Source organism: Giraffa tippelskirchi, chromosome 3 (assembly GCF_054371585.1).
Source record: "Giraffa tippelskirchi isolate mGirTip1 chromosome 3, T2T-mGirTip1v1.2.pri, whole genome shotgun sequence".
Taxonomy (NCBI): Eukaryota; Metazoa; Chordata; class Mammalia; order Artiodactyla; family Giraffidae; genus Giraffa; species Giraffa tippelskirchi.
In genome coordinates, this window is record NC_137277.1 from 24477349 (window position 1) to 24489679 (window position 12331).

At 40.4% G+C, this 12331-nt stretch overlaps 1 protein-coding gene across 1 annotated transcript in view; it reads right to left on the reverse strand.

Moving 5' to 3' along the window:
* The window catches only part of SKAP1 (src kinase associated phosphoprotein 1), a 305305-nt gene extending 293682 nt beyond the window's left edge, over positions 1–11623 (reverse strand). Inside the window, exon 1 of the mRNA XM_081582429.1 lies at positions 11513–11623. Within this exon, the coding sequence (XP_081438555.1) occupies positions 11513–11561 (49 nt within the window). The 5' untranslated portion in view covers positions 11562–11623. The remainder of the gene's footprint in view (positions 1–11512) is intronic.
* Positions 11624–12331: the final 708 nt, after the last annotated feature.

The following is a 12331-nucleotide window of genomic DNA, read 5'->3' on the forward strand; positions in this document are numbered from 1 at the left end:
GGAGTCGCAAAGAGTCGGACATGACTGAGCGACTGAACTCTGAACTCAGTGCTTGCAGCACACAGGCTCAGCAGTTGCAGAAAATGTTGTGCCTATATTCTCTCCTAGGAGTCCTATGATGTCACGTCTTATATTTAAGTCTTAAAGCCATTTTGAGGTTTTTTTTTTGTGTGTGTGTGTGTATGATGTGAGGGAGTGTTCTAACTTTATTGATTTACATGAGGCTGCCCAGCTTTCCCAACACCACTTGGTGAAGATATTGTCTTTTCTCCAATGTATATTCTTGCCTCATTAGTTAAATATTAATTGACCATAAGTATGTGTTTATTTCTGGGCTCTCTATGCTGTTCCGTTGATCTATATGTCTGTTTTTGTGCCAATACCACACTGTTTTGATTACTGTAGCTTTGAGTAGTTGTCTGAAGTCTGGGAGGGTTTATGCCTCCAGCTTTGTTTTTTTCCCTCAGGATTGCTTTGGAAATTCTGGGTCTTTTATGATTGCATATACATTTGGATTATTTGTTCTAATTGTGTGAAAAATGTCATGGATAGTTTGATAGGGATTGCACTGAATCTGTATGTTGCTTTGGGTAGCATGGCCATTTTAACAATACTAATTCTTCCAATCAAAGGTCATGGGATGTCTTTCCATTTCTTTGAATCATTTTCAATTTCCTTTACCCATGTTTTACCATTCTTAGCACATAGGTCTTTCACCTCCTTGATTAGGTTTATTCTTAGGTATTTTTTGTACACAATTTTTTTAATTCATTAAAAAATTTTTTTTGTTGCACTGGGTCTGCATTGCTGTGCATGGGCTTTCCCTAGTTACTTCTCACTGTGGAGGCCTCTCCTGTTGTAGAGCATAGCCTCCAGGTATGTGGGCTTCAGTGGTTGCAGCACACAGGCTCAGCAGCTGCAGTGTGTGGCTCTAGGACACAGAGGCCTCAGTAGTTAGAGCACACAGGCTCAGTATTTGCGGCTCGTGGGCCCTGGAGTGCATGGGCTTTAGTAGTTGTGGCTCACAGGCTCTAGGGTATGGGCTCAGAAGTTACAGTGCATGGGCTTAGGTGCTCATGTGGAATCTTCCTGAACCAGGGACTGAACTTGTGTCCTCTGCACTGGCAGGCAGATTCCTATCCACTGCACCACCAGGGAAGTCCCTGGACACAGTATTAAATGTGATTGTTCTTTCACTTTCTCATAGTTCATTGTTAGTATAAAGAAATGCAAAAGATTTCTGTATATTAATCTTGTAACCTGCTACCTTGCTGAATTCACTTATTAGTTCCAGTAGTTTTAGTGTGGAGTCTTTAGGGTCTTCTATATATAACATCATGTCATCTGCATATAATGACAATATTGCCTCTTCCCTTTCAATTTGGATACCTATTATTTCTTTTTCTTTTCTGATTGCTGTGGCTAGGTCAAGTAATCTATATTCTTCTATGCTGTACAAATATTCTACAGTAAAAATATATTCATAAATTATTTTTGTAATTAAAAAAATACATGGACCATAACACCTACCAGAATACCTAAAAATAAAAAGACTACAACATCAAGAGTTTGTGAGGAAATGGAATAACTGCAATTCTCATATACTGTTGGTGGGAGTGTAAAATATGTTACGATCACTTTGGGAAACTGGTTTCCAATAAAATTAAATGTATTCATACCATATGACCCAGTAATTCCACTCCTAGATCTTTATTCAGGAGAAATGAGCGTTTATGTTACAAAAAAAGTTATACAAGAATTCTCACAGCAGCTGTAATCATAGTAACCCAAAACTGAACAATTCAATTGTTCATCAGAAGAAAAATGAATAAACGAACAATGGAATATTCACACAATGGACTACTACTTAGCAAAAGGATAGATAAATGATACACAGAACAACATGGATGAATCTCAAAAACATCATATTGAGGACAGACACAAAAGAGATCATACTGATTTATGAAATTCCAGAAGTGGAAAGGAACTTTATTGGGAGACGGAAATGTTTATGTCTTGATGTGAGTTGTAGTCACACAGGTGTATACATATATGAAAGTCATCCAGTTGTAACACTTAACACTAGTGCATTTTATATACATTGATCACACCTTAATAAAGTACTGGGAAGGAAGAAAGGAAGAGGGGGAGGGATCAATGGATGAAGAGGCTCACATAAGAGCTATCAAAAAGGAAAATTTATTTTAAAGGGAGGGTGATTTTAAGGAAATTTATTACAACGCAGTAAAGAGAGATTGTCTGTAACTTTCTAAGTACCCAGGACACTTTTCATATTTGATTTATAATATACAATACCTTAATTAATTCCAACTTAACTATCACATTGGTGTAAGTATGTATAAATATGTGCCATTGGATACATTTTAGTAAAGCTCCTATTATGTGAATAAAAATTTTATTTCCCCCATAACATACTAATATTAGAATATCAACAATGTTAGAAGGAGATCCTAGATGAAATTTAAGTAATTCATAAATAATTTTATCAAAGCCATAAGCTTTCAGGAAAGCTTGCTCTCTGGATGCTAAGACCACTCTGTTTCTGAGCCTACATCTATCCTATCTTCCATGTAAAAACTGGATAGTAAAATTAAACAGTGGAACTCAAAGACTCCAAACCTGAAAAGCCATCTGTTATAATCATCTAACCTATAATGCAGCACTGGCAAACCAGAAAAGCAAGCAGTGAACTTGGAAACACAGGGGAAATAAATATGAATAAATGTAGCAGAAATTATAGGATTTCTGTACAGTGTAATGGTTCATAACGTGAAAAATTAGATCTATTATAGTTATGTCAATATGTTAAGATTCTCTGATGATGGTAGAACTTGAAATTTATCTTATTTTTTCTATATTTAAAATGATTAAAAATTGTTTAAGTATTACACTTACATAATGAGGTAAAAACGTTATTCTCTTAATAGCATTAGAATTCCTCTTAGGAAGAGAATCACCATTGTTTGGCAAAGTAACCTGTTTCTCTCTGTGTGGGGGTGTTGGTGGGAGCATAAACCAATAAACAGACAGTGAAACTACCTTTCCATGTGGCAAGAGAAAAAAAACCTTTTGTTTGTTTGTTTTAATCCAGACAGGATACAGGCAGAAAGTGCCAGTGAGAAAGCATAAGGCTGAAAACTATATCAGGTGAAAGGCCAGAGGGCACTGTCTCATGACTGGATCGGCAAAAGGGAGTTTAGGAACAGGGATGCCTAATATTCAATATGAAATCTTCTGCATAACTGCCGTGGAAACCCTTCCTCCCTCTCCCTGTACCCTCTGACTCTGCATTGATGTTTTCGACACTCACAGGGACTTCATGTGGACAGGCCTTCGTGGAAATTGAAAACAAGGATATATGTCACGGCCATAGTTTCTCAACCCTGACACTACTGACATTTTGGGCTCAATAATTCTTTGCTGTGGGGCTGTCCAATGCATTGTAGGAAGCTGAACAGCATCACTGGCCTCTACCCATTAGGTACCAATAGCACCTTCCCTAGTTGTGGCAACAACAACAAAATGTCTCCAAGTGTTGCCAAATGCCCCCTGAGGGACAAAACCATTCCATTCGAGAACCTTGGAAGCAGGGGAACCTGGAAGGAAAGGTAACCTTGAGAATGCACACCCCTTGAGAATTCTTCAGATTTTGAGGAGATATTTGGGCTTCCACAATGAGGAACAGATCTTGCCTAGAGTTCGGAACTCCCTCGTAGCTCAGTCGGCAAAGAGTCTGACTCCTATGCAGGAGACCTGCGTTCAATCCCTGGGTCGGCAAGATCTCCTGGAGAGGGGAATGGCAACCTGCCCCAGTATTCTTGCTTGGAGAATCCCATGGTCAGAGGAGCCTGGCAGGCCTCAGTCTATAGGGTCACAAGCGTCGGACACGACTGAGCGACTAAGCACACACAGCACAGAGTTCAAAAGGCCTGGGTAGCCCAGCTAACATCTAGGACATACCCATAATGAAACTAAAATATTTCTACCAATTAAAAAAAATTCTGTTTATTAAAACAGAAAGGAAGAAGGGAAAGATTGAACCTTTTTTTTTTAACTGAGAAATAATGCAAAAATACTATTTACAGAAACACACATGTGTACAAAGCATTCTATATAACAAGGTAAGGAACACATGTCTTTCTTAAGTTAGCAAGGAAGCTAATGTCCTCTTTCCTTCCTCCAAAAAGTTCTGATCTAAGAAAGGAAATGAAGAACATCCTGAAAGAACCCCTACAAACCTCCTGTAATTTGGAGGAGCAAGGATGAACCACTGACCCAAGCAAAAGGCCTATAAGTTTTCCTGTGGTGAAGCAGCTGCAAGAAGAGAGATCAACAGGACTTCCTCAAAAAAAAAATTTTTTTTAAATTTTATCTACCAAACATATGGTAGGTAATACATTCTAGATCTTATTCTAACTTCTTTCCAAATATTTAGTCCTTTATTTCTCATAAATCAATGAGATAGGAACTTCTCTGGTGGTCCAGTGGCTAAGACTGTGCTCCCAATGCAGGGGGCCTGGGTTTGATCCCTAATCAGGGAACAAGATCCCACATGCTGCAACCAAGAGTTTGCATACAACTAAGAGTTGGCATGGGCTTCCCTGATGGCTCAGATGGTGAACGTCCAATAGATGCTTTCTGACTGGGGTGCTGGAGAAGACTCTTGAGAGTCCCTTGGTCAGCAAGGATATCAAACCAGTCAATTCTAAAGGAAATCAACCTTGAATATTCATTGGAAGGACTGATGCTGAAGCTGAAGCTCCAATCCTTTGGCCACCTGATGAGAACAGCTGATTCATTGGAAAAGACCCTGATGCTGGGAAAGAGCGAAGGCAGGAGGACAAGGGGACGACAGAGGACAAGATGGTTGGATGGCATCACCAAGTCAATGGGCATGAGTTTGAGCAAACTCCAGGAGATGGTGAAGGACAGGAAAGCCTGGCATGCTGCAGTCCATGGGGTCGCACAGAGTTGGACATGACTGAGAAACTGAAGCAAACAACAAAACTTACCACAAAGAAAATATACAGGATCTATGAGAAAATATTAACCTTCAAAAAGAAAAATATCTTGAAGAACTAGAGAAAATGTCTCTCTCTGAAGTAGCCTTATTATTAAAAAACAGAAATGTTTAAAAATTTTCTATTCATATTTCCAACAACATCCAAAATGTCATTATGTCTATAAGCCAGATTTACAAATGTAATGAAAACAAAACAATGAATGGTGTGGAAAGAACACATGGAAATTTTTTTTAAATAAATAAATGCTGAATTTAAAACCACAATGAAATCAGTGACAGATGAGACAATAAAAGAGATGAAACACAGAGAATAAATCAGGGGCCCGATATATTTATAATGTAAACCCTGGTATAACAGAACAAAAGCAATGACAATAGTAAAAACTTTCTCATGTTAAAGACCTTAGACTATACATCAAAAGGGTTCACTACATACCAGGCAAAAATTATCAAAAAGTCTAACTTTGAAATTATCCAGTGACATTTTTGAGAGTGAAGAAAAATATCCTATAAACATGCAGGCAGGCAGTGGGAGGGATGGGTTATAAAATAAATACGTCAGGCTGGCATCAGACTTCTCCTCCACCAAATTGAAGACCAGGAGATACGGGTAAAACTTTGAGACGTTAAGTTGAGAGGAAGGGAAAGGAATGGATCCTAGAACCTCATCCCCACAGCTAAGTTTATATGAAACTGGATAGACACATACTCAAACTCAGAGGCACTCACTAAGTGTAGTATCAAAGTCCCCTTCCTGAAAAATCCACTCAGCATCATTGTCTCAATCGTCATCTACTAGGGCTTTCTGCACTATCCAATACAGCAGCCACTGTGGCTACTGAGAAGCTGAAATGTAGCTAGCATAATTGAGGAACAGATTTTATTTGGTTTTATTTAATTTTAGATAATTTAAATAGCTACATGTGGCCAGTGGTTACCCTTTTAGCAAAGTCTAAATATCTAAGAGATAAAAAGTTCAAGAATGAAAAAGCCATGGTACAAAAAGCATGCAATGAACAAGTTAAACAAAAATATCATTGTATTTCACTAAATATAAACTATCCAAAAAATCATTATAGCTATGGTTGTAAATATTATGCAAATATCAAAGTAATTCTTATAACCTAATATACACATTAAAAACATTAATAATTCTGAGTCTAAAATCTCAGATTATATAAGCCATTTCACATTTCACACTGGAGGAAAGAGTAGAAGATACTGTTTCATTCTTAACATTGCTAACCAAAGGGACATGGTTCATTTTGTTTGTTTTTTTAGCTATAAGGGTAAGACTATCAGTGGAATAAAACCAGGATATATAACTTTAAAATCACTCAAAAGGAAATAAAAAAGAACGTGAGTGATCTAAGAAGATGCTCAGGTGATCATAGCAAGTGAAAAATGGTTAAGTGGAAAAATCAGTATACAAAACTATACACACAATATGTCCCAACTTTTAAAGTCTGTACAAATAATAAAAGCTGAAAAATATGCATGGACGTTTAACAGTTGTTGACTATGGGTGACTGTTTTCTAAATCTTCTACATGAGCAATACTATTTTTATAACCAAAAAATTTAGCATAAAAAAGAAATAAGGGACTTCTCTGGTGGTCCAGTGGTTAAGAATCTGCCTTCCAATACAGGGGATGTGGGTTCAATCCGTGGCTGGGGAACTAAGATCCCATGTACAGCAGGACAACTAAGCCTGTGCCCCGCAGCTAGAGAGCCTGAGCATCACAAATGAAGGGCCCGCACAGTCAAAAAAAATTAGTTAAAAAAAAAGAAAGAAATAGAAGTATGGTCACATACGTTTCAGAACTTAGCCAAGCAGTACTGCCATTTATCCAGAAGACAACCCAGTATAAAAAAATTAAGCAAAAAAGACTGTGAGCAGCCAATGCATAAGTCGCAAAGTGCAGACCTAAAGTTTGGGTACCATGTTCATCAAGAGAGACCTTCACATTTCTTTTACACATATCTTAATTCCAATGAACTTAATTATCTTATGTTTCTAGAGCATTGGGGATACAGATACACTGAGAACAGTACAAAGTGATAGGCCTGGTCTAACTGTAGGAAACAATGACAAAAATTAAAATATAAAACAGACACAGACATTCACAAAGCAGTCCAGCGGCAATTACGGCAAAAACATCCCTAAATAACTTAATACATCTCTATAAAGTATGATAATTGATATTCACTATAACAACTCGGAGTTCAAGTGTTCAGAGGAGGTCCTCTTAAACGCAGACTGTTTGATTGAGAAGTGTGAAAAGTTTCTATAGAATAATCTGAGAAAAAATTTGATCACAAATGTTTACAATAAAAATAGTGCTTAAAGAGAACATCTTCAGCTATCCAGCACAACTCACTCTTGCGAGTTCCACAGAGTTGGAATTTTATTATATTGAAAAAGATTTTATGGTTGGCTACATCGACCAATACAAATCTGGAGAAGAATCTGGAATGAAATGATTAATGACTTCTTTCCAAGGAAGTTTAAAACAAGTAACTATAGGCATATCAGAATCAGCATTAATGCAGCAATTGCTACTAAATGCAGCTGAATTGTGGATGTTATTTTGGCTCTAATCCATGTTTGAGCAGGATTTAGGTACCTTGTAGATACTTATTACCTATTAAAGTCAGTAAGCTCCATTCCATCACACAGGACAAATTATGAACTGAAGAAATATTTTTTCTATTTCCTTTACACCTGCCTCTTATGCTGCTGTCTTCAAAAGTGAAAGACAAGGAAGAAACTGATTATGTTTGTATCTGTGAAACAAAGACTATGCAAACTGTCAGCACGCCATTGTTTTTGTTTTCAGTGTGGTTATCACAACGCAAAAACAAAATGATAACTTCTACTCCTGAAGCCTGATTATTTGAAAACAGACCTGAATATTTCTTCCTCTTTCAATAAGGCAGTAAATGTCCTTCACTTTACTTATCCATAAGGTACTTATTTGCTGAAATGGACTAGTTACTATTTCTATATGAGAGCCTGACAGAATCTGAGGAACATGGTTCCTGAGTTACTCTAGAAATCTCTCACTGCTTTAATATTTGCCCCAAATCCAAGAAAGCACTAAAAAAAAAAAAGGAAAAAAAAAATCCCCACCTTCCACACATCTCTAGTACTAAAAAGAAAAAAGCATAATCACAATACTGGTTAATGGTCCTTTGGAACTCTGGCCTCTCCAACCTTCTATTCGTCCTTTGTTCCTTTTCCTTTTAAACAGCCTTACTGGTTGTTTTATCCTGATTACAAAAGTAATACATGGTCTTTGTCACAGTTCAAACAACATGAAGATGTATGAAATAAAATTTATAACCTCTCTCTCCCCAACCTTCTCTTTCCCCTCCCTAGAGAACCAATTTAGGAGCTTGGTGTGTATTCTTTCTTATTTCTTCTTAGGCTTACACAAATATATATCAAATAAGGGGTATTTTTTGGAGGGGTTGTTTTCAAACAAAAATGGTATGTTATTCATACTGTTGTGCATCTTGCTTCTTAGTCTCAAAAATACATTATCAACACTTTCCAAGCCAATATATAAAGATCCACCTTACCCTTTTTAACGGTTACAAAACATTCCATAGGATGATGGATGATTCCATAAGATACCATTGCCTGACTTCTCCCAACTCATGGGCACTTAACTATGCATCCTGGTACATAGACTTCGGGCTTCCCAGGTGACTCAGTGGTAAAGAATCCACCTGCCAATGCAGGAGAAGCAGGTTTGATCCCTGAGTCGGGAAGATCCCCTGGAGAAGGAAATGGCAACCCACTCCAGTATTCTTGCCTGGAGAATTCCATGGATAGAGGAGCCTGATGGGCTATACAATCCATAAAGTTGAACACAACTTAGTGACTAAAACAAACAAACAAAAATATATACTTCATGTTCTTTACTTTCAGTAACACAAATTCCTAGGGGTGGAGCTTCTTGGTCAAGTATTTAAAATTTCATCCTTAAACAAAATTAATTTTAGACCTTCAGCATTTCTGTTCCCTTCTTCATTATGCAAAATCTGGCATAAACCTCTCATAATGCTTTGCATACCTTATTTTTCAAAGCACACACATTATGTCAAAAAACGCCCCTGTCATTTATGCTCTTGTAGTTATAAATAAATAAATGCTAAAGTTATGGCTGTGATGGCCAGCATTAAATCACTGTGCAAATGCTTATGCCTTGGTTTATGAAAGTAGTAATTCATTGTGGAAACTCCACCCCCACAGCCTGTGGCAGCACTAAAGTGGCAGCACTCTCACCCTACGACTCCCTCCACTGAGTGACAATATAGAGATCAGGACCTACATATTTTCTAATTGTCAGCAGTTAACCTTAAAAAATGTGTGGGGGAGTGCGTGGGGGAAGACAAACAGCAACAGATGATAAATTGATAGCCATTATGGGTTTCTAATATTTACAAACTATTTGTAGTACAGTGAATAATTCTGTTGGTCTACAACAGAGAGTGTTCCACAAGAAACAAAACCTACAACCAATATGTTGCTATGATTACAGAAAGCTTTCAAAAGTATATTCTTCAAACATTTTTCAATAGCATTATTGGTTGAATTCCACACTCACATTTTTCTCGCTACTTCAGATTCAGACTCTAATTACACACTTAAAAAAAAAGGCCTTAAAGTAATACAAACCAACATAGCTTCTTAGAATTTAATCTTGGACTGTTCTATATATTCCAAAGATCCAAGCACCAACAGAGATTGTTAAGACACAGCAAGTTTGATATGGAAGTATGTGACATGCAATTAATCTCCATTCATACTCTGCTCTACTTGTCAGCAAACAAAGGTTCTGCTTTAGGAGGAGATCTGAAGACTTCAATTAAAAACAGTCAGCTAACAAGAAAATAATCTAAACTAAAGGAAGGTGGCAGGTGCAGAAATGAGTTGTTTACCAAAGTGTCAGTTTTGAACAATAAAGAACTGCACATCAAAAATGCTGAAGGAGTGGATGTCATTGTAAGCCTCTGAAAATAAAAAGGAATTTTCTATCAAGGCTGTAAACAAAATGTAAGTATAGTTTAACTAGTTTGTAAAATAGGTTTCCTCTCAACAAATGACAGATATCAATAAAGAGAATCAGTTTTTATCTTTAACTGCAAGGCAGAATGAAACTTTTTGCCACAGTTCCTTCTCTCCTGGAAACCAGACACAGTACAGACTCTTTACATTTGGAATTATTGAGCCAACAGCAGACGGAAAGGCTGGGTTCCTTCTAGACATCCAGATGATGCTCTTTTACCCTGCAAACACTTTTCTATTCTGAAAATTTAGATTCACTCAGGTCGCAAGCTAAATAAATTTTGGAAACTTCATCTCATAAAATATACGTAGTTGACAGCTTTTATGGAATCAACCCAGAATGGAAACAGCGCCACAAACAGACTGAAAAGACTTGCCAAATATTTGATTAGGAGGCATTTATACCAAGATAACATGGTAATGGAGATATAAAACCAATTAAATTGAGAGAAACTGAAAAAAAAAAAAGATACTGCTTGCCAAAAGTATGACCTGCCCAAAACAGGCCATCTGTTAAGTATGTGTCAAAAATGTCACATCGATGCCAAAAGGCTTAATTCTGAGCAGTTTCCTCCTGGGACCCTTATGCAAACACAGATTCCAGGTCCCCATCCTTCCAGGAAGGTCAGTTACAGGAAAAGCAAATTATTAATACTTTTTCACCAGGAAAAGTGGGAGGCAAGCAGATCTTGCCCATTAGCAAAAAATGTCTCTGGAGTGTTACAGTGGGATGTGTTGAGTGTTAGTGAGTATGGCCTTAACTCTTACAAGGACCGATGGGCTCTACAGTTTGAGAGTGAACACACCGCAATGGGGCACTTCTAGAAAGGGAAGAGATGTAACACTGGGATCCGCCCGCCCCGGAGTAAGAGGGAGTCTGAGGGCGGGTGAAGGGGGCCTGAGGTCTGAGTGTCCAAGCCTTGGCCGACAGGAGCCCATGAGCCCTCACAGCCCCGTGAGACCGTGGGGAGCTCTAAGCGGGAAGGTCAGGGTCCCCTGTGAAGGGACAGAGTCAGGGCTGGAGAGGGGCCAGCGCGTAACCCACAGACGCAGGCCGTCCTGAAGAGAAAGGGACAGGTTGAAAGCCAGCCACGGCGGCCCGGGGACTTGAATCCGGCCAGAACTTGCTGAGAAGCCGGGAGGCTAAGTGGGAGGTGGAGACGCCTTGAGGAAAAAGAAAATGTGTTACTAGGAGTGAAAGGGACCCTGAGCGAGGGGTGAACAGCTGGCTCTGCAGAGTCAGGACTCCGGCAGCAGCCTCGAGGTTCTAGAAGGCGGGAGGGAGCCGACGGGGAAGGCCGGCCTTGGGAGCCGCTGGCGTCTCGGCTGCTGCCGGCTCGGCACGTGCGACTCCCGGCGGGCTCGGCGGCGCCCGGGCCAGCGGGGCGTTACCTTCCAGGAGCCAAAGGATCTCCTCGGGGAGGGCGGCGGCGGCCTGCATGTGGCGGGCGGCGGGAGAGGGCCGGACGGGCGGGCGGCAGCGGCGGCACCTGGCCCTCAGTCGCCGGCGCCGCGGGGCCGAGCCGCAAGGCGGGGCGCGCTCAGGAAGCGGCGCGCGGCGGGCGGGGCGCCTGGGCGGCGGCGACACCTGTGCGCGGGGCCTGCGACCCTACGCCCGCGCCCCAGGGAGGAGGTGCCCGCCCCGCGGCCCCCATTCCCTGTCAAAACAAAAACGCGACGCGACTCCAGGCACCTCGCCCCCGGGAGCTCCCCATTCTAAGCTCCGGACCGCGGGCCTCGCCGGCAGGTGGAGAAGCCACCGTGGGGCAGAAATGAGGCGCGAGGAGGCGGAATCCGAGGACACCGTCAGTCCCCGCCAGGCCGGGCCGCAGTCATTCCCGACCCAGTTCGCGCGTCCAAGCCCGGAAAACCAGGGCTGTTCGAGGGAATGATCATAAGTCCCAGTAAATAATTTCAAGTCACCAACTTTGGGGAGAATCAAAGCAGTCCCGCTGCAATGGAAACAGGGAGGCAAAGTATCCCTTCCTCCCTAAGGCTGAAAGGCTGAGAGGAAAAAGAAGCTGTAACCCAGAGAGAAAGCTAAGGGAAAGGGGCACCCAGCCCTTTCCCTGTAAAAGTTTAAAAGGGAGGAAAGTGAAGGACAAGGTAACAGAAGTGGGCTTCCTTCTCATTCAGAGTATGTAGGTGTCAGGTGTCCTGGGTGTGATGTGGCCCTGTGATATTCCACAATGTTACCTGGGTAAACAGGAC